Here is a 26,682-nt window from a genome sequence, read left to right as displayed (position 1 = left end):
TTAAACTGTTCACTAGCCGCAGCGCATGGTATTGCGTTGGCCCCTTTGTGTGTCTGCTATTTTGGGTATGAACATGCAAGTTTCCTTACGTAATCCAGCCACTCTATCCCCTATGTCTTTACCACAAACTAAACTAAACAGCTACCAAAAACTAGTGAGGCCATTACCTAAACATCCAGCCTTCTATGTCCCTGTGGCCACCACCAACTTGCCAACATTGATCTAGTTTGTTTCTGGGGTATTGTGGCATACAGCATTGCTATGTCAGGGATACAGATTTGTACTAGAGCAGTATTTCCCAACCCTCTTCTGCAGGCACACCTAACCAGTCAGCTTTTCAGGATATCCAGAATGAATATGCATGAGAGATGTGCACACATTGGGGATCCAGTGTATGCAAATCTATCTCATGCATATTCATTGTGGCAGTCCTGAAAACCTGACTGGGTAGGTGTGCCTAAAGGAGGGGGTTGGGAAACGTGGTACTAGTGTTGCAGAATTCCAACAGAGCATAAGCTTTTCTACCTCTCGAATAGTTCCTATTGCAGGTTGCCATTGCAAATATCCATAAGAGCAGTGTTCAATATGCCAAAGCTTTAACACCTTCAAATTCATATTGAAAGAGGAATAAAGAAACATGGTAATATTAAAATAATACCCCGACGTATTCCAAGATCCCATCTGTCTCAAAGTTCTTGTTCCCTGTATATGAACCCTGAAAGTGGTCAGTGATATTTTCATATTTTTCATTCTCTGCAGGGGAAGAGTATCAGAGAATCGAGTTTGGTGTCAATGAAGTTATTGAGTTAGATGCATCTGTGTTGAATAACACAGACTACAGTATTTCAAGTACTCTGAATCCTCAGGCCCCAGAATTCATTCTTGGCTGCACACCTTCCCAGAAAACCCATGATGATGACCTTATGGAAAGTAACTATGACTCTCTTGACTGCCGTTTCCCAGAGGTTGCCCTTTCTCTGGATAGTGCTGGTAACCCTGACAGTGACGGCATGTCTGGCCTTGGACAGAGGGAGCGAAAAAAGAAGAAAAAGAGACCTCCAGGATACTACAGTTATTTGGAAGATGCCAGTGATGGTGGCATTCTTCCTGAGACTCTTGTGAATGGCCATGCAAATTCATCTGGAGTTGACAATTTAAACACGGACGATGCAGAATTTACAGGAGATTTGCCAGTCTCATCAGGCTCCCCAAGGACTTGTAACAGCCCAGACAATTCCGTGGACTTCATAAATGAAGCGCTGCCTGATGTTTCTGTTTCCAGTGCACTAGAAAATACCAGGACTGCTGGGCAGCCTGAGGTATGCAGTGTTGCAAATTCTGAACAATCTTGCATTCCCTCAGAGAATGAAAGGGATAGCCCAATAAGGACAGCTGTTGTGCAGCCTTATGCTGATACCGATACTACTGAAAATCTTGGAGTTGCTAATGGACAAACACTTGAAACCCCTGGAGAAGGCACAGGTACCAATGGGGTGGAATTGCACGCCGAGGAAAGCACAGACTCAGAGCAACTAAAACCAGAGGATGCTTTACCCACTGCTGAGGCTGCAGCTGCTGTTTCAGGATCGTACTCCGTGAATCAGCCTGCAAAGTCTTGGGCTAGTCTATTTCACAATTCCAAGCCCTCAGCATCCACATCTGTGGCCTATGTTGAGACTAAATATGCCCCTCCTGCCACATCTCCTCTGGTCCCTGAAAAACAGGTTGAAGTAAAAGAAGGGCCTGTTCCAGTTTCAGAGGATCCTGTGGCGTTACAGATTGCAGGTACAGTGTACTCTCAACAGAGCAAAATGAGAGTTAAAGGCTGGTATGTTTGATCTCTGTGCAAGGCTGAAAGTGATATTTAGAACTGTGCTTCTTGTACTGTAATACACTGCTGGGTCTTGTACTGTGCTTCTTGTACTGTAATACACTGCTGGGTCTGACCTGTAATATACTTCAAACTGAGTTTAATCTCTCCCTGAAAATGGTTAATGATTAGTTACATAATTAAGACGTAGGTCAAAGAACTGATGAATTTTCAGCTTCCTTTGACCATACTTCTAGATCTCAGGTAGTTATTTATTTATTTATTTACCATTTTTATATACCGACATTCGTGAAAAAATATCATATCGGTTTACAAGGAACAAAGAAATAACATAACATTAACTAGTGGAAGTTTAAAGTTACAATAAAACAGGGGTATGTAACTGGGAAGGAAGAGCATAGTGGGGGACAGATAACTCATGAACTAATTACGAGGAAGAAGTAAGTGCAGAGGGTTATGATCTTATCTAGATGTGCCTGATGCTGTGTGTCTATTGTTAGCCCTGGTTGGGGAAGGCTTGTCTGAACAGCCACGTCATAAGATTTTTTTTGAAAGTCTGTAGGCAGGGTTCCAGTCTAAGATCTGGAGGTATGGCATTCCAGATGGTGGGACCAGCTAACGAGAAGGCCCGGTCCCTGGTAGATGAGAAATGGGCGGCTTTGAAGGAGTGGGCATATAGAGATCCCTTGTAAGCCTCCCTGACGGGTCTGGTACAGTTTAAGTGGGATTTGTAGGTCAAGCGGGACCAGGTGATGAATAGTTTTATGGAGGATGGTGAGTGATTTGAAAAGAATTCTGTAGCTTATAGGGAGCCAATGCAAATCTTTGAGGATAGGCGTTATATGCTCTCTCCTGTTGGTGTTTGTTAGAATTTTCACAGCTGCATTTTGGAGCATCTGGAGAGGTTTGGTGGTGGAAGATGGGAGACCTAGAAGAATAGCATTGCAGTAGTCAATCTTAGAGAACAGCACGGTCTGGAGTACTGTTCTGAAGTCTTGGAAGTACAGTAGTGGCTTAAGTCTCTTCAGTACCTGTAACTTATAGAAGCACTCTTTTGTTGTGTGATTGATTGAACTTCTTTAAGCTCAGCTGGCTGTCAGTTATAACTCCCAGATCTCTTGCATGTGTGATTAGAGTGTTAGTGAGGGATTGTTGTTGGGGGGACACCGTCGTCAGGTGAAATAAGGAGTTCCGTCTTGGCGGGGTTCAGTATCAGGTTGAGGTCAGTGAGGAGGAGATTTATTGCTTGTAGGCAGTTGTCCCACCACTTAAGTGATTTTGTAATGGATTTGGATATAGGGATCAGGATTTGAACATCGTCTGCAAATATGTAGAATTTGAGCTTTAAACTCGTGAGCAAATGGCGGAGGGGAAGGAGGTAGATGTTGAAGAGGGTGGGTGAAAGGGAGGAGCCCTGGGGAACTCCAAGAGTAGAATTGATATGTGGAGACTCTTTATTATTCACTTTGACTTTGTATCCTCTGTTGCTGAGAAAGGAGTTGAACCATCTGAGGGCCATTCCTGTTATACCTATATCTGATAAACGATTTAGCAGGATTGTATGGTTTACTGTGTCGAACGCTGCAGATATATCAAGAAGCACCAGCAGAAAGGAATGCCCTTTATCTAAGCCCATGCTGAGGTGGTCAGTGAGGGCAACTAGCAGGGTTTCTGTGCTTCGTGATTTGCGGAAGCCATATTGTGAAGAGGGAGAATGTTGTGTTCTTCCAGATACTCTGATAGTTGTCTGACTAATTTCTCCATAATTTTGGCGATGATAGGCAAGTTGGATATAGGACGGAAATTGTTGGGGTCACCAGTGTCCAGATTTGGTTTCTTGAGTATGGGCTTAAGCGTAGCTAATTTTAGGGCATCTGGGTAGATACCTTGTGAGTGAACAGTTGATAATCTCAGCCAGATAGCTGGCAATGTTTTTAAAGCTTCTTATCTTCCAGCAGGATCATTTGCTTCTCATTTTTCAGCATCTGATCTTAAGTGTTGTCAGGAAGTCTGCTTTCCAGGAGAGCCAAATTATGCAAGTAAACCTAGATCTTGAATCTATGCAAATATATCTAAATATTACTTCTAGAAATCCTGAAAACCAGCCCTGGGTGTGCAGAACTTGAGGGTCAGAGTTTATTTCTGAACCACAAACTTAAAATGGCATCCTCAGTCTCCCCACATTTCTTCTTTCTTCTATTCCTCCCTGTGGAGCTCATCTTCCCTACCACATGGTGCGAATTTTCTCCTTGTGCTATTCCTCTTCTTCCACCTACCCCATCTCTCCCCCTCCTCCCATCACCCACATCTCTGCCCATGGTTGCTCCTCTTTCCCTTCTCTGTTCTCCATTTGTACCTCCTATCTCTTGTCTTCTCCCTCACATCTTACCTCTATCAACCCCATAGTAAAGAAATTGGGAGGCCAGCAGCTTGGGGAAAAGTTCAAGGCCAAGTAATTTTTTTTTTTTTTTTACATATCTTATAAAAGTACAGTGCACTAGGTAGGGTTCAGCCACTCTGTCGGTGGGCTTGAATGAACGTGCACCATCCTTATTTCACTAGTAGGTTTGCTTCACACCATTCATTTCCTAGGGAGAAAGGTTTTATTGTCAGGCTTGGAAAAATCCTGGTACCAGGTCACGTAGGCACCTAAAATTTGGTACTTAGGACCTGCATCTGTCCCTGGTCATCACCAGAAGAACTGGTCCCAGGCTGGAGAAGCTGCCACGGGCCTGGAAGGGAGACGAGGAGGGCTTGAAGATGCTGTCAGGGTCTGGATTGAAGAGTTAATGAGCCAGGCCCAGGCAAAAAAGCAGCTGTCCCTCTCATTACTGGTCACTCAAGAAGAGAGGCTCGAGGGACCAAAAACATGTTTAAAAAGAAAATGCTATAAAAAAAAAGTTTGGCCTTTGTTTCAGAAAATTGGGCTAGTGCCCACTCTTTCCAAAAAAATTACCTTGCTCCTTCTCCTCTGGTTTATAGTTTTAGGATGTATTTTAATTTAAACACACATCACCTTATAAATATAAAACTTGTAGGAGCTTCATAATAAGATGAGGCCATAATTCTCAGTCCCTTGTTATCAGTGACCCCTCTGATCCTGTTACTGAGTTATATGCAGCTGTAAGGTTAAGTCAAGGACCAGTTTTCCTTTTGCATTAGCCTGAAATCTTTAGTTTTGGATAAATGGTTGCATTTTCTAGAATTGTATGGTTACATTATTAGATGTGACCTTGAAAGGTCCTCTCTCAGAACTGTAACACTAGTCATTTGCTCCTTAGCCAGTTCTCAAATTAGGAAAAGTACTGTGTGGCTGAGACCTGAAAGGTAGAGAAATGAGAGCAGCACTTCCTGGATCATGCTGTTTTGATTATATACTGGAATTTATTATTGACAGTGTTTCTGTCATTCCTTATCTTGCCAGGACTGAAATGCTCTTGCCTATGTGTGTGTGTCTCCCCCCCCCCCCCTCCCCCAAGTAATTTAGTGATATATTTTTGGAGGGGCGTACATGGTGAGTGTATTTGTTCCCTGGCAAGTACAAACCCCAAACACTACCTCTAACTCTCCTCTTACACCCCACATCTCTTCTGCTGCAGCTCTTTCTTTTCCACTCTGCCTCATTTTTTTCTTTTCTTCCCCCTCCACTCCCACTGTAGCCTTCTCATGCTGTCTCCTTGTCTCCATTCTCTTCCCAAGTCTGGACACCTTTTCTTTCCATTCCCAGGCCCCCCCAGGATGCTTCTGGCTCCCCCAGGCCCTGATTATGCCAAAGATGTTTGTTTCTGCTGTCTTATGCTCCTTGGGTCGTCTCATGAGCCCAGAAAATGCACTTGCTCCCAAATAAGTAGTCGAGTGAATTTTTGAAACCCTAATTAAGAAGAAAAGACATTGATTCGGTAATTACTTTGATACTTTAATTCCATTGGAACTTTTTTTTTTGGTATACCTCTTTTACCCAAACATACAGGAATTGAGTGCAAAGAGCATTCAAAAAGTTTCTTAATTATCTGGTGTGTTGTTTATAAGAGAGACAGCATGTTAATCGGCGCACCCAAGATTACAGTCATTTTATTTATTTATTTATTTATTTATTTATTGTTTTTGTTATACCGAGTTTCATGACTGGCATCACATCAACCCGGTTTACAATTAACAATGTGTGAAAAGCATAAGGTAACGTGATAACAATATTCCCAATAGAACTGTGAACTTTAAATACAGAGAATCAATTGAAGGGTGAGAAAGTTACAATAAAACAATAAAACAGGGAAAATTAACTTGGAGCTGGAAGAGGGGAGAGATTGAACAATGCAATATTTACATTTCAGCCAATTAGTGTAGTAGTATAGCGGAGTGAATAAATAAGCCTATGTGAATAAATGGGACAGTACATAAATATGAAACGGTAAAATAAGTAACCAAGAGAATAAATATGACACAGTAGTGAATGATAATAATATGATAAAACTCCGCAGGTAATGATGTGCGTAAGTTTATGGTAGTTGGATTCTTATTTAGATCCAGTTATTGCATGCGAGTTTGTGTTGAAGAGTGGAGGTTTAATTCAAGGCTTGGAAATGCTTTTTTGAAAAGCCAAGTTTTTAGTCTTTTTCTAAATGTTAGAGAGCATGGTTCCTGTCTCAAATCCGGTGGGATAGAGTTCCAAAGAGATGGACCTGCTGAAGAGAAGGCTCTGAGACTCAAGGATTTATGTTGGAAGGTTTTGGAATTTGGAGTGACTCTTTGTAGTATTCCCTGATGGGTCTGGCGGAAGTGTATTTTTTAAGTGGTATTTGTAGATCGAGTTGTGTGTGTTGGTTAATGGTCTTGTATATGATGTTGATGGATTTGTACATGATTCTATAGTGGATAGGTAACCAATGGAGGTTTTTGAGGATGGGGGAGATGTGGTCAATTTTCCTGGAATTTGTAAGCACTCTGGCTGCAGAGTTCTGAACCATTTGAAGGGGTTTGGTATAAGAAGCTGGGAGGCCTAGTAGTAATGAGTTGCAATAATCTAGTTTAGAAAAGATTATTGCTTGCAAGATTGTTCTAAAGTCTTGAGCGTGGAAAAGTGGTTTAATTCTTTTCAGAATATGTAATTTGTAGAAGCAATCTTTGGTGGTTTGGTTAATGAATGTTTTGAGGTTGAGACGATTGTCTAAGATAGCTCCTAGATCTCTTACGTGGGTTGTTTGAAGGAGTGTGGGTGGTTTTGGAAGTGAGTTATTGTTTTCCGGTGATATGAGCGGGAATTCCGTTTTCGAAGCATTGAGTACGAGGTTTAGGCTGGTGAGGAGAAGTTTAATTTCTAATAAGCAACTGTCCCAGAATTCCATTGTTTTTGAGATTGTTTCTTTTATGGGAATTACGATCTGTACATCGTCTGCGAACAGGAAGTGTTTCAGGCTTAATTTTGTAAGAAGTTGACATAGTGGTAACAGGTAGACATTAAAGAGCGTGGGTGAAAGTGATGAACCTTGCGGCACTCCTCTGTTAGAAGGGTGGTATTGGGATTCTTTATTGTGGATTTTGACTCTATATCCTCTGTTTTCTAGGAATGTTTTGAACCAGTTTAGTGTAGCACCTGTCAATCCAATGTTTGCCAGTTGTTTTAGAAGGAGGGCGTGATTGACGGTGTCGAAGGCCGCCGAGAAGTCTAGGAGGATTAGTAAAAATGTTTGGCCTTTATCAATTCCAGAAATGAGGTAGTCCGTGAGAGAGAGTAGTAGTGTTTCGGTGCTTGCGGCTTTGTGAAAACCATATTGGTTTGGGGACAGAATACTGTGGTCCTCTAGGTAGTTGGATAGTTGGGTGTTTACCAATTTTTCCATGATTTTAGCTATGAATGGGAGGTTGGAAATAGGGCGGAAGTTGTTGGGATCACATGCGTTTAGATTTGGTTTTTTTAGCAGAGGCTTGATTGAGGCAGTTTTTAGGTCATCTGGGTAGATACCGTGTGATAGGGAGCAGTTTATGATTTCTGCCAGGGTTTTTGCTATAGTGTCAGGGATGAGAAGAAGCATTTTAGAAGGGATTTGATCAAATGGGTGTGATGACGGTTTCATTCTCTTTAACACCGAATGTATCTCTGTGATTGTAATGGGTTCGAAGGCGTTAAGCTGTATGTCTTTGTTTTGGGGGAGATATGAGTTGTCTGGAGCAGTAGTGGAATCACCTCATACTAATGCTCCTTTTGGCGTCCCCCAGGGCTCCTCCCTATCACCCACCCTGTTTAATATCTACATTCTCCCCCTCTGCCACTTACTTTCAAACCTCAAACTCAAATTTTATATTTACGCAGATGACCTTCAAATTTTAATCCCTATATCCAAATCATTGGACTCAACACTCAAGTTATGGAACGCTCATCTACAAACTATAAACCACTACTTATCCAGCCTCAACCTTGTGCTCAACACTTCTAAAACCGAACTCTTACTAATTACTCCAGAAGGTAGTCCCATACTTCTCCAATCACAAAATATTCCACATATATCACACGCCAGAGATCTTGGAGTCTTAATCGACAGTCACCTTAACCTAAAGCATTTTATAAAACACACTACTAAGGAGTGCTTTTACAAGTTACAAGTACTCAAAAAACTCAAACAGCTCCTATTCCACTACGATTTCAGATCCGTCCTCCAAGCCATTCTGTTCTCTAAGATCGACTATTGCAACTCCATCCTGCATGGTCTTCCAGCCTCTACCATTAAACCGCTCCAGCTGCTACAAAATGCAGCGGCAAGGATTTTGACAAATACCAATCGGAGAGAGCATATTTCTCCTATTCTAAAAGATCTCCACTGGCTCCCAGTAAACTTCCGGATCCTCCATAAATCTCTCACAATCATTCATAAAAATATCCACCATCAAACCCCGCTTGATCTGTCTCATCCTCTCAGACTGCACTCGACATCCAGGCCTTTAAGGGATGCTTACAAGGGATCTTTACACGTTCCTACAATCAAATTAGTGCACCATGCAAACATCAGAGACCGGTCACTCTCTACAGCAGGCCCTTCCATGTGGAACACCATGCCTCCGGACCTCAGACTGGAGACTTGTCTAACAACTTTTAAAAAGAAACTAAAGACATGGCTGTTCAGCCAAGCCTTCCCCACCACAAACTCCATTGCCTGATCTAGAATTGTTCACCACACATCTCTGTAAACAAAACTTTTCCAAATTTTTCATGCCTAATATCCATTAAAGAGAGGTTGGCTCCTAGCCCCAGCTCCTAGCCCCCTCCTAGCCCCCTCCACTGTATATAGTATTTATTCTATTTTATTGCACTTTATATATTTATTGCTCCGTTCACCCCTTCTTTATTTTCCTACTCCAAGTTAAGGCTTCCTTGTTATAATGTAACTGTATGCTCTGTATCTCTTGTTGATTGGTTAATTGTATATTCTACTTAGTTCATTGTAAACCGAATTGATTTGATTTGTATCAAGAAATTCGGTATATAAAAGCCTTAATAAATAAATAAAATAAATAGTGTTTGTAATCAGCTGATTAAGGAGATCAGATATTTTTTTGTTGAAATGAAGAGCCAGTTCATCTGCCTTAGTCTGGGCTAACTCGGGTGGGATATCTGGAATGACAGGTTTAGTGAGGCTGGAAACGAAGGCGAATAAAGCTTTTGAGTCAAAGATGAGATGATGAACCTTCCTGGCATAATAGTCTCTTTTGGTTTTCAGCGTGCTACTTTTGTATAGATGGAGTGAGCGTTTGTAGTCAGATAGTGAGGCCGGTGAAGGGGCTTTGCGCCATTTTCTTTCTTTCTGCCGAAGTAGTTGTTTGAGCTTTCGCAGTTCATCATTAAACCAGGGTTGTCTTTTGGATGCATTAGACGACCTTATTTTGGTTGTCAGTGGGCAGAGAGTGTTTGCTATAGATTTTGTTATTTTGGACCAGGATTGAAGGGCAGAGTTGGGCGTAGAGACATCGATGAGTGGTAGATCTGAGGTTAGGAGGTTGCTGAGGTGTTCCGAGGTGCAAGGTTTTCTGTATAGGAAAGAGGGTCTTGAGTTAAGATTGGAGTCTGATCTTGGTAAAGAAAAGCTGGTGGAGATTAGTGAATGGTCAGACCATGGGACTTTTTTGCAATTTGGTTGTTTTGTAAGGGAAATGCCAGAGTTTGTAAAGAAGAGATCGAGCGTGTGGCCTGCTTTGTTGGGTGGGTTTGTTGATTTGTTGTTTGAAACCCATCGCTGACATTGCGGTGAGGAAAGCTTCACAGTTTGTTGAAAGGGGGACTTTGTCAACATGTAAGTTGAAGTCGCCCAGGATTATAGCAGGGGAGTCAAGATTGAGATGTAAAGTTATGGTTTCGATAATAGGTGAGGCATCTGACTCTAGTAATCCTGGAGGGGCATAGACTAGAAGGATTTGGAGATGTTCTGATTTGAACAATCCTAGTTCTAGTTTGGTAGCTGTACTGATGTGGTGGTGTGTGAACCTTAAGGATTTTTTTGCAGCTAAGAAGATACCCCCTCCTCTTTTTTTTTTGTCTAGGGATGGAGAAGAAATCGTAAGTCTGTGTTGGTAGTTGGTTAATGAGGGTTATATCGGTGGATTTGAGCCATGTTTCTGTTATGGCGCAAAAGTCTGGGGTTGTGTCCTGCAGTATGTCGTTGAGTATAAGAGTTTTGTTGGTGAGCGATTGCGTGTTGAAAAGGATGATGGTGAATAGAGTGAGACCTAAGAATTGTGTAGTGGGGGAGATCATGATTGGGATGAGTGATTTGTAGTTGCGAGGGCGGTAGTGCATAGTTGGAAAAGGTTGGATCGGTGCGGGATGAGTGCTGCTGGAGTCTGGATGTGCTGCTGGAGTCTGGATGTGCTGCTGGAGTCTGGATGTGCTGCTGGAGGCTGAATGCGTGCTGCTGGAGGCTGAATGCGTGCTGCTGGAGGCTGAATGCGTGCTGCTGGAGGCTGAATGAGTGCTGCTGGAGATTGGATGAGTGCTGCTGGAGATTGGATGAGTGCTGCTGGAGATTGGGTGTGCTGCTGGAGACTGGATGAGTGCTGCTGGAGGCTGGATGAGTGCTGAATGAGTACTGCTGGATATTGGATGAGTGCTGCTGGAGACTGGATGAGTGCTGCTGGAGGCTGAATGAGTGCTGCTGGAGGCTGAATGAGTGCTGCTGGAGGCTGGATGAGTGCTGCTGGAGGCTGGATGAGTGCTGCTGGAGGCTGGATGAGTGCTGCTGGAGGCTGAATGAGTACTGCTGGAGGCTGGATGAGTGCTGCTGGAGACTGGATGTGTTGCTGTGTGTTCAGCTGGAGGTATAATGGGTGGAAGAGTTGTCGCTGAATGAAAGGATGAGGTGGGTAACGGCCCAGGCTCAGGGACGCTCCAAGGGGCGCGCTAAGGCCCCTTAGCGCGCCCCTTTGGGCGCGTGACGCCGGGCGCGTGACGCCTCTGAGATACGCCGGAGTTTAAAGGGGGCAGTAGCCGCCCTCTGATAGGCCTGCTGCCTGCTTAGGGGCGCGGCTCACTCACCACGTTGCGTCCTGCTGGCTCTCAGCTCTGGAGTGGCTGATTAGTTTTGGTTTCGTTTTCAAAATCTTTGTCCTTTGCCTCCCGTCTCTCCTGCACGGCTCACCTCGAGTGACTGGTGAGCAGGCTTTTTGAATCCCACCTCTGCTGGTATTCCTGTGTGACTCTACCAATTCCTTATGTTCAGTCAGTACAGTTTTGAAAAGAAAATGCTTACCTGTAGAAATAGTGTAAAATATTTAATACAGATGGTTAGTCTCTCATGTATAAAACTAACAAGAACTATCAGACAGTATGCATACTAAGGTTATGTCTAATGTTAGCAAATAGCTATGTGCTGTAAAAAGCCCTCCCCTCTGATTTCCTTTTTTTTTTTTTTTTTTGAGGTATTAGTTTCAAGTTCAACTTGCAGTCTAGTTACCAAACATATTTGGCCATTGCCTCCTACTCCCCAGTGGATAGATACAGAGGCTGACCACAAACTGAAGCTCTTGGAGAAGGGTGGTTCCTATTGGTCAGGGGGCAGAGTGCATTCTGCTGCCAGTAGGACTGAGCTTGTTTTGTAGGTTGCCTGGGAGCAGGGGGTGGGAAATGAAAGCAGCTAGATTCTGTCAGCCAGATTACAAACAGCAACTAAAACATCCCCCCCCCCCCCCCCCCCCCAAAAAAAATTAATAGTCTGCATCGTATGGTGTGGCATTGCAAGAACTTCACTACTCTGTTATATTATTAACTTCTCCTGTGCTTGCAGGTTAGTTGAACTGTAGAGGATAAATAACCCCTCTATAACCCTGCTATTTGCCCTTGTTTGGTTGGGGTTGGAGAGCAGAAGGGTAAAAAGATGAGCCGAACATTATGACTCTAAATTTCAAACCACAAAATGGCCAAATGAATTATATAATTATATTTTCTTTGTGGCTCTCTGATAGATATTGCCTTTGCAACCAACCTAGGCAGCCTTTGAGTAAAATCTAAGTTAAAATAAAAAATTTCCTAGCGTGTAGCCAGATGGACTCAGGACCAGTGGGTTATGTGCTCTTCTGCTAGCAGATGGGAGATGGAGTCAAATTTCAAAGCTGACATCACTCTAGATATATACCCCTGCAGTAACCTCAGCTCTTCAGTATCTCTCCGTCTCCTAGCAGATGCGAACACTATCCCACACACTAGAATAGTGTTAACAATTGCAGCAAAGAAGAAAAAAGACAATTTTACCTTAAAGATTGAGCCCCTCCCCCAGTTGAGAATTCCTGAGGTCATTTCCAGATATCCCTCAGAGGTGTGCCTGTGTCCGGTAGCCGGTTCCCGGTGTGGACTTAGCCCCCAGAGTGGCTGAAAGGCGGCAGGTGCACAACAGAGCATGGCGGTGAAGGTAAGAGCCCTCTCCCCCTGCAGCTGGAGACCGTCCTTGCACGGGATCGGTAAGCGCTGATACCAGGTAAGCAAAAAACTGTTAATTCAGGTCTCGTCTCCGAGGCTCGGATTGCCAGAGAATGTGGTTCGTGCAGTTAGTATAGCTGTGTTTAAAAAAGGATTGGATAAGTTCTTGGAGGAGAAGTCCATTACCTGCTATTAAGTTCACTTAGAGAATAGCCACTGCCATTAGCAATGGTTACATGGAATAGACTTAGTTTTTGGGTACTTGCCAGGTTCTTATGGCCTGGATTGGCCACTGTTGGAAACAGGATGCTGGGCTTGATGGACCCTTGGTCTGACCCAGTATGGCATTTTCTTATGTTCTTATGTTCTCTTCTGGTGAGATTAAAAGGGAGCACCGATCGGGTTGAGCAGCCCTAGTTGGGGCTAGGTCCCGATCTGGTGCAGGGGTCCACGGGGAGACCCTCGGAGGCGTCATTTTATGTGCAGGGGTGACCAGTGCATAACCATGCGCACAACTGAGCCGAGCGCAACCCACGCGCACAACTATACGCACAGCCACGTTTACAGCTACACGCGCGCATTGAAGCACATTATATGTGCGCCTAAACATAGAGGATATGGCACCCGCGTCCAAGAAGGCCAGAAGGCACTCTCTTTGCACAGCTTGCCACATAAGAGCCGCGCAGCCTGAACTGGAATCCTACCTATGTCAGCATTGCGAAGAAGCCCAGGGGGAACTAAAGCCGGGTCCGGAACTACTACAGATGATAGCTCCCCGGATCTATGCATCTCCGAGATGGCTTCTCCACCAGGGGCCCCTACTCGGACTCCCCCTGGAATTAACATGGACCCAGGGACCTTCTCCTGGTTAGAATTTTTCCAAGGGCTGCAAACCTTCGTTCAGGCGCAATCAACCCCGGCAGCGTCCTGGGTTCAACCCCTGCAGGAAGCACAAGATCCCCCCGGCCCTGCTTGGATGCCTCGAGACATGCCTCGCCTAACCAAGAATTTCCCTGACAGGGACCCAGACACCTCAGATGAGGATGACTGCTCCCTGGAAGAAGGAGAAATCCCCTCAGGCCTGGAACCATGCTTCGCTTCTTCCACAAGGATGAATTACCAGCTCTTGCTTCCCAGACTCAAGTCTCTGGGTATTCCAGGTAAGGACCCTATGGCAGAACCAAAGAAGAATCCCATTCTGGTGTCCTTTTGTAAAGCCTCGTGCTACTTCCCAATGATGGAAGCCATCCAGGAACTGATTGACCTGGAGTGGGATGCCTCAGAGGCCAGCTTCAAAGGGGGTCGGGCCTTGGCAGCCCTATACCCTATGGAACCAGCGACCAAGAAACGCCTGCGTTTCACGAAAGTGGACACCATGGTCTGTGCAGTCTCAAAGCGAACAACCATTCCCGTTGAGGGAGGGGCTGCATTGAAGGATACCCAGGATAGACTATTGGAATCCATTTTTAAGCAGGCTTTTGACGCAACCGCAATGACACTGCAGATTGCTTCCTGCTGCGCACTGGTGACACGTTCCTGTTTGCTCCTCTCAAGAGAGGCAAATAACTCCGGAACGTATACTGGTGAGACGATGGAACTGGCAGCAGCCTTCCTGACGGCCGAAGCTCAGATCGGGTGCGTACCTCAGCCAGAGGAGTAGCCTCGGTAGTGGCAGCCAGAAGACAACTATTGCTGCGGAATTGGTCTGCTGACACAACCTCTAAAGCAAATCTCACAAGAATGCCTTTTAAAGGATCTCTCTTGTTTGGAAGCAAATTGGAGACGTTAGCCAGCAAATGGGGTGAATCCCCAGTGCCTCGGCTACTGCAAGACAGGAGTAAAATATCTCAGCGCCCCTCCCCCAGAAGAACCAAGGGCAGAGGCTCGCAGTGCTGTAGACCCTACAGGAACTTGCAGTTCCAGGCACCTCGTCCCTCCAGAAGGTCCCAGCCCTTTCAGAACCGACTGACCAAGAGAGGAACAGGCCTGGGGGCAGGCTCCAGCCGTACTTCCCAATGAGAATGGGCCGACCCATCCACAGGAAGAGGAGATAGGCGGTCGACTTGTCCTCTTCTACCAAAGATAGGTCGAGATCACGTCGGACAAATGGGTACTAAACATCATTCGAGAAGGTTACTCTCTGGAGTTCTGCAACATCCCTCGAGACAAATTTATGTCGTCACCCTGCCACTCCCATACCAAGAGATTGGCAGTGGAGGCCACTTTGACATGACTACTCATTCTGAAGGCAATAACTCTGGTTCCTACGCCCCAACAAAATACGGGGCTGTATTCCATCTATTTTATCGTGCCCACGAAGGAAGGATCATTCCGACCCATCTTGGATCTCAAGAACGTCAACCGTCATCTGTGGATACTACACTTCTGCATGGAGACTCTTCACTCCGTAATAATGGCAGTACAATCAGGAGAGTTTCTAATCTCCCTGGACCTATCCGAAGCCCACCTTCACATTCCAGTCCATCAAGATCACCAGCATTTTCTACCCTTTGAGATACTGGGTCACCATTAATAGTACCGAGCACTACCTTTCGGCCTAGCATCCGCCCCAGAACATTCTCCAAAATTATGGTGGTTGTGGCGGCAACATTGAGGAAGGAAGGGATCCTGGTACACCCTTACCTGGCGACTGGCTGATCAGGGCAGAGTCTTCAGAAGAGAGCCAGCAGGTGACCCAGCAGAGTCAAGAATCTACTGCAGGAACTGGGCTGGGTCGTGAACACGGGCAAGAGCAATCTGCAGCCCTCTCAATCTCTAGAGTACCTGGTGGCCCGTCCCGATACCAAACAGAACAAAGTTCCCCCCCCCCGGAGAAGGAAACTGATGGAATAGTTATGACGATTGATGACCAATGCACTCCCCAAGGTATGGGACTATCTTCAAGTCCTTAGCCTCATGGCATCAACCCTGGAGGTCGTTCCATGGGCAAGGGCCCACATGTGACTGCTCCAGCATTCCTTACTGTCACGCTTGAACTACTCAATTCGCCTCCAACTACCAGCAGAGGTACGTTTTCAGCTTCAGTGGTGGCTACAGGAAGACCACCTAAACAGAGGAGTAAACTGGCTAAAAGACAGGAAACAGAGAGTAGGATTAAATGGGCAATTTTCTCAGTGGAAGGGAGTGGACAGTGGAGTGCCTCAGGGATCTGTATTGGGACCTTTACTGTTCAATATATTTATAAATGATCTGGAAAGAAATACGACGAGTGAGATAATCAAATTTGCAGATGACACAAAATTGTTCAGAGTAGTTAAATCACAAGCAGATTATGATAAATTGCAGGAAGACCTTGTGAGACTGGAAAATTGGGCATCCAAATGGCAGATGAAATTTAATGTGGATAAGTGCAAGGTGATGCATATAGGGAAAAATAACCCATGCTATAATTACACAATGTTGGGTTCCATATTAGGTGCTACAACCCAAGAAAGAGATCTAGGTGTCATAGTGGATAACACATTGAAATCGTCGGTGCAGTGTGCTGCGGCAGTCAAAAAAGCAAACAGAATGTTGGGAATTATTAGAAAAGGAATGATGAATAAAACGGAAAATGTCATAATGCCTCTGTATCGCTCCATGGTGAGACCACACCTTGAATACTGTGTACAATTCTGGTCGCCGCATCTCAAAAAAGATATAATTGCGATGGAGAAGGTACAGAGAAGGGCTACCAAAATGATAAGGGGAATGGAACAACTCCCCTATGAGGAAAGACCAAAGAGGTTAGGACTTTTCAGCTTGGAGAAGAGACGACTGAGGGGGGATATGATAGAGGTGTTTAAAATCATGAGAGGTCTAGAACGGGTAGATGTGAATCGGTTATTTACTCTTTCTGATAGTAGAAAGACTAGGGGGCACTCCATGAAGTTAGCATGGGGCACATTTAAAACTAATCGGAGAAAGTTCTTTTTTACTCAACGCACAATTAAACTCTGGAATTTGTTGCCAGAGAATGTGGTTTGTGCAATTAGTATAGCTGTGTTTAAAAAAGAATTGGATAAGTTCTTGGAGGAGAAGTCCATTACCTGCTATTAAGTTCACTTCGAGAATAGTCACTGCCATTAGCAATGGTTACATGGAATAGACTTAGTTTTTGGGTACTTGCCAGGTTCTTATAGCCTGAATTGGCCACTGTTGGAAACAGGATGCTGGGCTTGATGGACCCTTGGTCTGACCCAGTATGGCATTTTCTTATGTTCTTAGACCTGTGATTCAGCCACAGTCTCTGGGGCAAAACGATTCGAGTAATGTCAGACAATGCCACAACGGTGGCCTACATCAACTGCCAGGGAGGAACCAGGAGCCAGCAGGTGTCTCTGGAGATAGATCCTCTCATGGCATGGGCGGAGTTAAACCTACAAGCCTCCCACATCTCAGTAAAAGACGTTTCAGCAGATTTCCTCAGCAGAGAGAGCCTGGACCCGGGGGAATGGATGCTGTCGACAACAGCCTTCCAACTGATAGTGAGTCGCTGGAGCCTACCAGCCATGGATCTACTGGCCACCTATCTCAGTGCCCAAGTCCCCAGGTTCTTCAGCTGCACACTCCCAAGGGATCGACGGCCTTGTCCAGACCTGGTCAGAGGAAGTCTTACTTGTACGCCTTCCTGCCATGGCCACTACTGGGCAAGGTCATCTGCAAGAGAGAACACCACAGGGGACTAGTTCTACTAGTAGCCCCGGATTGGCCAAGACGCCCATGGTATGCAGATACTCCTTGCAGGGAGCCCTCTGTACCTACCTCCACACAGGGATCTTCTCCAGCAGGGCCCAATTCTTCATGAAGATCCATCTCAATTCTCTCTTATGGTCTGGTCCTTGAGAAGACTCTCCTGAAGAAGCACGGTTACTCGAAAAGGCGTGATTGACACTCTACTCCGTGCTCGCAAGTTCTCAACATCCCTGTCATACATATGGATCTGGAGAGTATTTGAAGCCTGGTATGAGGACCGCGGGATACTCCCGAGGACGGCCAAGATCCCCATGATTCTGGCGTTCCTACAGGACGGTATGAAAAAGGGGTTGTCACTCAACTCCCTCAAGGTCCAAGTAGCTGCACTGTCCTGCTTCAGAGCCAAAGTGGACGGTATCTGCTATCAACTCATCCGGATTTGTCCCACTTCCTGAAATGAAAGGGGTTAAACAACTCCGGCCACCCCTAAAGTGGCCGGTGCCCCTATGGAACCTAAATCTGGTATTAGACTTCCTAGCATGGGCTTCCTTCAGACCAACGCGCTGTCTGTCACTACGCCTCTTAACATTGAAGACGGTATCCCTGGTGGCAATATGTTCAGCTCGTCACACCGAACTACAGGCACTATCCTGTCGGGAACCTTTCCTTAGGTTCTCTCCTGGAACCATACAGCTGCGCACCTTCCCCTCCTTCCTACCGAAAGTGGTTTCCGAGTTTCATTTGAACCAGACTCTAAATTCTCCGAATGAACATAAGGACTGAAAACTCACGCCGCCTTTGCCATCTAAATGTCGGTAGACTCCCTGGTGCAATACTTGGAAAGATCGGAACCGGTGCACAAAATGGATCACTTGTTCATCCTTCACAGCAGGAAGAAGCAAGGAGAAGCGTCCTCCCGAGTACCATAGCCCTCTAGATCAAATAATTAATCAAGGCAGCCTACATAGAGGCAGGAAAGCCCTTACCACTACAGGTTAAGGCTCATTCTACTAGGGCTCAGGCAGTTTCTTGGCCAGAAACCAAACTGCTGTCGCCCGCCGAGATCTGTCGGCGGCGACCTGGTCCTTCCTACACTCCTTCTCCAGGTTCTACTGCCTGGATGTTCATGCCTGAGAAGACGCAGCCTTCGCAAGGGACTAAGTGGGCCATGGGCAGCCTCCCGCCCTGACCGGGAGTAGGTTTTGTACATCCCACTGGTCCTGAGTCCATCTGGCTACACGCTAGGAAATGGAGAAATTACTTACCTGATAATTTCGTTTTCCTCAGTGTAGACAGATGGACTCGGCATCCCGCCCACCGCTGCCCCAGATAAGGAGGACCATAGAAAGCGAACCTCAAGACTAAGCACTTCGGGTAAGCCTACCCCTAGTTTGACACACATGGTTTATCCAGTGTCGGGTTAATTGGTTGAGTGCACTGGTGGTCTCCAGTTTTGAAATCAAGTTTAATCAAGTTATTCACAAAGGCTTTTCAAAGAGAATACTGAAGAGCTGAGGTTACTGCAGGGGGTATATCTAGAGTGATGTCAGCTTTGAAATCTGACTTAGTTTCCCATCTGTTAGCAGGGGAGCACATAACACACTGGTCCTGAGTCCATCTGTCTACACTAAGGGAAACAAAATTATCAGGTAAGTAATTTCTCCAATATCCCTATATCTATATTTATATCGGCAAGATAGGGGTGCTGAATTAGCCTGCGTTTCTTCTCATAGGAAATGGGACATGTTCTGTCCCTTCGAGGGAAGAGCGTGCGTTGAAAGCACCTACACAATTTGTTCCTGCTATTTGTGTGGAAGGCGGAGCAGGGCCAAATAGGTCGTGCAGTAGAAATCCCGTGTACACGTGCTGTGTCGTCGTCCCCCCCCCCCCCCCCAATATAAACATGGCCACAGGAATGGCACATTTTAATTCGGCCAAAAGTATGCTATGGAAGCCATGCCACACATGGGGGTGGGCAGTTTTCAGTTGGGCTCTGTTATCCCTGTAAATACCAGGGTAATTATACCAGGATACTTTTATAACAGCCTGAATAGTGGTAAAGCCTATGAGTACATTGTACATGCAGACTTTACTCAGTATTTTCAAAGCAAACTTACACATGCGATTGCTTTGAAAATCCTTGGGTAGTTAGCCAAGTGCGCGCACAGATTATCTTGTACAGAACAATTGAATCTGCAAGGCAGAGCATAACCCATGGAGGGTGACATGAGCATGCTTTTTAAAATAAAAAAGTGCATGCATAGCTCACAATTCCGCCCCCTGGAACGCATCTGCTCAATGTGTGTAAAGCTATGCACTGAATCAGGTTATGCAAGATGAGCCCGGGGCAGTTTCAGAATAGCCATTTTTGCCCACAAGATTAGTTGAAAATTACCCTCTATATGTATAACTTGTATTGGCTTTTCAGTTGTATAAAATCTTCACTGAAACTTTGTGATTGTGTGATCTATACTCACATGAAATGAGTACTCTGCTTTTGACACTGTTGATCACCACCTACTCCTTGATAATCTGTTCTCACTTGGATTTCAGGGCTTTATCCTGTCTTGGTTCTCTTCTTATCTCTCCCATCACACATGTAGTGTTTCCTCTGACTGAGTCTCCTCTTCTGCCATCCTGCTATCAATTGGATTACCTCAGGGTCCTGTTCTGGGCCCCTTCTCTTGGAACTCTGATTTTATCTCATAGCTTTCAATAGCATTTTTATGCTGATTCCCAGATTTAATTCTCTACACCAGAAATGTAATCAGAAATCCAGCTCCAGATCTTACCCTGGTTGCCTGACATTGCTGCCTGGATATATATAGTAAATGACAGCAGATAAAGACCAAAATGGTCCATCCAGTCTGCCCAGTAAGTTGCTAGGGTGGTAACTGCTGCTCCCTGCAGGCTATACCCATGAAAAAATGGTACACTTTCGGCTTGATTTTAAAAAGCATTTGCAGGCTTAAAATTTGGTTTTACATATGTAAATGCACGTTACCCATGTAAGTGGGTTTTTGAAACTTGCTACAATATATGCCATTGAAAATTGTCTATAGGCTATTAACATGTAAGTGCACTTTATGCAGATGAATGGCTTTTTAAAATTGGTAGCATGTAACTCTTTTTAAAATTACCTCCTTAATGTTAACATAAGTTATCCCAGGACAAGCAGGATGATAGTCCTCACATATGGGTGACGTTACTGACTGAGCCCTATCACGGAAAACTTTCTGTCAAAGTTTCTAAAAAGCTTTTACTGGCACACTGAGTGCACTGAGCATGCCCAGATCCCTGTGTCCACAGGGGTCTCCCTTCAGTCTCTTTTTTTTTTTTCCCACACTAAAGTTAGCATCGCTTCAGGAGTTCTGTGAGAAATTTCTCAGAACTTTTCTTCACGGAAACACTTAAAATTTTACTTCACAAATAATTTTTCCCTACATGGGTCTCCCTTCGCGTACATTTAATTGATGCTCGGTGAGTACTATGCCCTGATTTTCGGTCGGTTCCTGTCACCTCACTAACTGTTTCCCCCACCTTCCAACCGAATTGTGGCCTTCCCTCTCCCTATGTTTTCATCCTTAGTTAGCCCCACACAGCCTGGGAGTGTCCTCCTGCGACCGTCCACCGGGTTATTAGGGCTAGAGGGATAGGGGCATCCACGGTTACTGTTGCCGCCAGGGCCGCTGTCGAATCCATGCCTCCATCGATTCCCTCGGTACCTTTGTGCGGTCTATGCCCCCCTCGATACCGTTGGTACCTCCATCCATGCCGCCCTGCCTCTATCGATGCCATTGATGCCATCGATCCCCGCATTGATTCTTTCAGTGCCATCAATGTTCACATCCATGGTACTGATTTCTCCTTGAATTCCAACTATGCTCACTTCGGTGCTATAAATGCCTTCGACGCCTGGGTCTGTTCCAATGGTGCCATCGATGTCTGGGTCGACGCTGTCATCGACGATACCCTCGAGGCCGCTTTTTTAATGCCGCCCTCGATACAGTCAATACTGACATAGCACCTAAATGCAATGCCCTCGACTAAACACAGTGCTCCATACTTCTGGTTCTTAACTAAAGCCCCGTATCATCCTACCGCACTACATAGTGCCAGGAGCAGTGCAGGCATGCTGACAGTCCGTCACCACTCGCCATCCAAGACAGCGAGGGCATCCACCTCTGCGCTGGGGAAAGACCGGGCCGAGCACCGTGGCAATCACTGGCGCGGTGACTGTCCGCCACTGACGCAATCCAGAACATCAGTGCTGTCCTACTCTGTGCTGGCGAATGACTGGGCTGAGCAACATCGCTACTGCCACCTCCACTGTTCCGCACAGCGGTGGCAGTCCTCGGTGCTGGAGAATGACCGGGCTGAACTCAGAGGGATTCTGCACTGGCGTCAGGGTACATTGAGCCAATTGCGAAGCGGGTTCATGAATCATGTGCTCCTCTGCACCCGAGGTGTTCCCCACTGACACCGGTGCGGGGTTCTGAGTAACCACGAAATAATGTAGGACTGCCAGACACGCCTAGCCTGTCTCCTCTGTACCTGCGCTACCATACCAGATTAGAGTTGAGTTGGACGTTTACGTCCTTCAGGCTGTCCTCGATACCTCCTGAAATCCACAGAGCCATTGATCTTCACCAGCTCATCCTTCTGCGATCCACCATGAAGAACGGTAAGTACTCTAATCCCGCTTCAGCAACAATCCAATTGAGACATGGTCACTAAATCGGGCCACATGATTTTGAAAGGTTCTAGATCGTATTATCTTCCAAGAACCGTATTAGTGTCACATATCACTACTGCCAGCTATGTTTGACACAGAACCAAGAGAACCTCTCTACCAATAACCTGGGATTGCATCGAGACATCCTCCTGTTGTCAGCAACGGGACTCCGTACTCGATTATGCTGTAAAATTTCTTAAAATCAAACAGTGCAAAAACTTTTCTCTAACTGTTTGATTTTAAGAAATTTTACAGCTTTATATGGAGAGGCTGAAGTGCTTCTGGAAAATAGACTTCTAGTTTTGGGAAAAATGGTCAGCCGGGTTCTCAGATGTCCACTTCTAGATGGTTAAAAAGTATCTTCAAAGTGAACAAGATGGTTTTTTTTAACCTACGTGTGTTAAGAGCTTTATGCATTGAGAGCTTTGAAAATGAATGTATCTGCTTCGAGAAGTCAATACGCTCCTTTACTAAATATTTATTATACTGATGAGGGCATCTGTGGATGCAGAGTTTTAAAAGATTCTGCAAGTCCTATCTAGCACACATGGATAGGGCTCTAACACATGGATAATTACTCTTCTGTGTGTTTGTGAATCTTCATGGTACAGGTTAACACACACACAAGAGGAATTTCTTTTACCTCTTGAGATATGGGATAGAAAATTTTCCCATGCTTTATTTTTCTGTGGAAAATTTTCCATTTCTAAAAAGTGTTTCACAAAATTAGTAGCAATGATGGATGGTAGGCAAGCCTGACATTTTCAAGCTTTGAATTTGTTTTAATATAATATTTGAACCATAATAAGTGATTTTATTTATCTTTTATTCCTACGCCCAAAAGCAAATATTTCAACTACTTGAATTTATTTTTATATATTATTGCCCAAGGTGATGTCCAACAATAAATAAATCACATGCTCATTGAAAGAAAGATGTTTTTCACTCAAAAAAAAAAACAAAACAAATCTAAAAACAATTATATATAACTGATCCAAATGATCAATCTGTAACCGCATTCTAGTATAAATATTAAAACTCCCAAAGAAACAATTTAATTAACTGATATTAAAAGCTTGCTTAAAAAGCCACATCTTTTTGACTGCCTTCCTGAAACCTGTGAGATCCTTGCATAGACAGGTCTCGTCGGGTAGCCTATTCCATAAACAAGTTGCTATTATGGAAACCGCTTTGTTTCTTTTTAAAATTCTCTTCGTTGAATTTTCCAACAAACATCAAAAATACGTGACTCCAGAAGTACATACAAAAGCAATGTTAACATAATTAAACCTCAGTATGTGGTGAAGAAGGAAGAGGCAGTTAACAAGGAAAGATGATTTCAAACAATAGCTATTTACATTTCCTAGGAGTTATGGACAAAAGCAGGCCGTTTGAAGTAAAGCTTCAAGTTGTTTAGGATCATAAGAACATAAGAAATTGCCATGCTGGGTCAGACCAAGGGTCCATCAAGCCCAGCATCCTGTTTCCAACAGAGGCCAAACCAGGCCACAAGAACCTGGCAATTACCCAAACACCTAGAAGATCCCATGCTACTGATGCAATTAATAGCAGTGGCTATTCCCTAAGTAAACTTGATTAATAGCAGTTAATGGACTTCTCTTCCAAGAACTTATCCAAACCTTTTTTGAACCCAGCTACACTAACTGCACTAACCACATCCTCTGGCAACAAATTCCAGAGATTTATTGTGCGTTGAGTGAAAAATAATTTTCTCCGATTAGTCTTAAATGTGCTACTTGCTAACTTCATGGAATCAAAGAACAAATACCTTTATCTGGCAGGGTAAAGACCCAAGAGTGAAATTGAGCATGATGTGGAAAACAAAAAAATGGGGGAGAACTTGTAAGTTTGAGAACGTGGCTCAATAGAGGCTATTTGCAACCCTGGTTTTCATTGGAAGTGAGAATAGCAGGGAGTGTAAACATAGTCCAATTGCCATGTATGCCCACCGCCTTGGCTCATGTGCAGAGAATCATGCACTCTTGGCCAATAATAGCGCACACACGCAGGGTATTGTGCGGGGTGATGGAGGTGTCCGTGGATGTTCACGCACCGATGGCTGTATTGTGGAAAAATCCCTAATTCTCGATTGCTACCTTTCATGCAGACTTTGGGCAAACTTTTGGAGAAAATAGTTCATTCTCAGTTAACAGAACTTTCTAACGGAAAATCAAATATTGCATAAATATCAATGCAGGTTCAGGTGGAAATCTAGCATAGAACATTACTTTGTTCTATGCTAGATATTTTGCTTTTGCAGCTTGATAGGGGACACTCAGTTATTGCTCTGTTCCTTGATGTTTTGGCGGCATTTGATACAGTCTGTCACACTATCTTACTTGAGAGGCTAAAACAAATAGGCATCGATGAGGTTGTTCTAGCCTGGTTTAGGTCATTTTTAGGATTTAGAAAACAGCAGGTTCTCTTAAAAGGAGTTAGCTCCTCATGGTTTGAAGCCCTTGTTGGGTGCTGCATGGTTCGGTCTTAGCTGTGATGTTTAATATCTATATGAGATTGCTCTGCTCAATTTGAGAATCACAGTTGATAACTTTCTGGTATTATGCAGATGATTTGTAGTTATACTTTGTTACAAATGGTAATCCTCTAGCTGCTATAAATCGCATTGCAGATTGCATGCGATTAATTGATGACTGGATGAAGGGAAATCATTTAATATTGAATGCTCAGACTGAAGCAATATGCTTCTCTGGTGATCCTGATTATTTGATGAAATATAATATTGATATCCAGTTTAAAAACTTCATGTGTAATCTTGGAGATTTTTTTGAAAGTCGGCTAACATTTAAGAACCATTTTCAAAATGTTTTAAAGGCAGCTATTTTAAATGGAGATTGCTGCAACACCTGAAATATGTTCTTGAGAAGGATGATTTATGAACCATAGTTCAGGCCTTTGTAATGTCTAATGTTGACTACTGTAATTGTCTATTGGTTTGCCAGCTTTTTCATTGCAAGCCGTACAGGTTTTGCAAAATTCTGCAGCTCATTTGTTATTTGGGGGAAGCGATGGGATCATGTCACACCCTGGGTTCATAGAAATTCATTGGTTGCCTGTAAAAATCCGGCTAGAGTTTAAAATTTTGGTGCTTGTTTTTAAAGTTCTAAAATTAAATGGACCTTATCTAGCTGAATTGTTACATCAGTAGGCCCCAATGTGCAATTTGTGCTCTACTGATAAGGGTTTGTTAATGATTCCTTCTGTTCATTGTGCTCGATTGCAGGAAAAGAATGGTGGTTTTGCCTATCCTGTGGAATGCCCTTCCCCATTATGTGTCTGTGGGGATATAAAAGTGTTTAGGAAGCTTCTTAAGGCTCATCTGTTTAAGCAGACCCTGCTCACATGGGATCTAATGTACTGTTTGTGTAATTTTTAAATGTTTAAATGTTTTTTGTTTTGCTTAATTAAATATATTTGTGTGTTGTAAACTACTTAGTATTTTTTTGTTGTAAGCGGTATAGAAACATTTTTAGATTTTAATTGCTGGGGGAGTGTGGGCTTAAGATACTTGGGGCAGTTGTGGGATGAGGGGTGGTGGTGGTCATTTGAGGATTTGCAGTTAGAATTTGATTTGGGAGAGGAGACTAGGGGAGTTATGATAAAGGCCCAGTTGGTTAAGATGGAGGGGGTAACATGGGTTAGATCAGTGGTTCTCATCCCTGTCCTGGGGACCCCCCAGCCAGTCGGGTTTTCATGATATCCACAATGAATATGCATGAGAGAAAATTTGCATGTTATGGAGGCAGTGCATGCAGATTTTCTCTCATGCATATTCATTGTGGATATCATGAAAACCCAACTGGCTGGGGGGTCCCCAGGACAGGGTTGAGAACCACTGGGTTAGATGGATACTGTCCTGAGTAGAGCAGATATTTCTGTCCAGAGGGGTGAGTAAGAAAGGCATTGCCACTTCATACCATCTAATTATTTTGAAAAATGAGGAGGAGACAAATGCAACATTGATAGTGCAATAGAATACTGAACTGGAATAAGTCTGACAGAGAATGGGGTGGTGTCTGGAAAAACATGCATAAAATATATGTAGTCGCAGAGCTGAGTTGATGTAAAAATTGGTAAGAAGAACTTATAGATATCCATTAGACTTCGCTAAGTTTTCCCCAGGGGCATCCCATCTTTGTTGGTGGGGTTGTGGGGATGAAAGGTCTCATTTTCATGTACAGTGGGCATGTCCCGGTACAGAGCTGCTAGAAGCAGGTGGAAGCAAAAATGGTAGAAATAGGGTACCTGGTGAGTCTTATTCCAGCATTGGGTCATCTTGGGCTCTGGGCCATTCTAGCATTAGCCAGCTCCCTTCGTAAACTGGGGATCATCATCTTCATGCTGCTAGGTTCACAATTGCACCATATTGGAAGTCACAACCTTTGATTTCCCATTGGTAAAAGCAAGTACATGATATTACGATCATTGCAAAAATATTTGCTCTTCACAAAAAATTATTTTTGTATGATAGTGTGGGGGCCTTATTGA

General features: G+C 44.3%; 1 protein-coding gene across 2 annotated transcripts in view; it reads left to right on the top strand.

Moving 5' to 3' along the window:
• The window catches only part of USP10 (ubiquitin specific peptidase 10), a 201,214-nt gene that overhangs the window by 55,989 nt on the left and 118,543 nt on the right, over positions 1 to 26,682 (top strand). For both annotated transcript variants that reach the window (XM_029608088.1, XM_029608089.1), the window contains exon 4: positions 760 to 1,785. In XM_029608088.1, the coding sequence (XP_029463948.1) occupies positions 760 to 1,785 (1,026 nt within the window). The remainder of the gene's footprint in view (positions 1 to 759; positions 1,786 to 26,682) is intronic.

Source organism: Rhinatrema bivittatum, chromosome 7, assembly GCF_901001135.1.
Source record: "Rhinatrema bivittatum chromosome 7, aRhiBiv1.1, whole genome shotgun sequence".
Classification (NCBI taxonomy): Eukaryota; Metazoa; Chordata; class Amphibia; order Gymnophiona; family Rhinatrematidae; genus Rhinatrema; species Rhinatrema bivittatum.
This window is presented reverse-complemented; position numbering and strand designations above follow the sequence as displayed.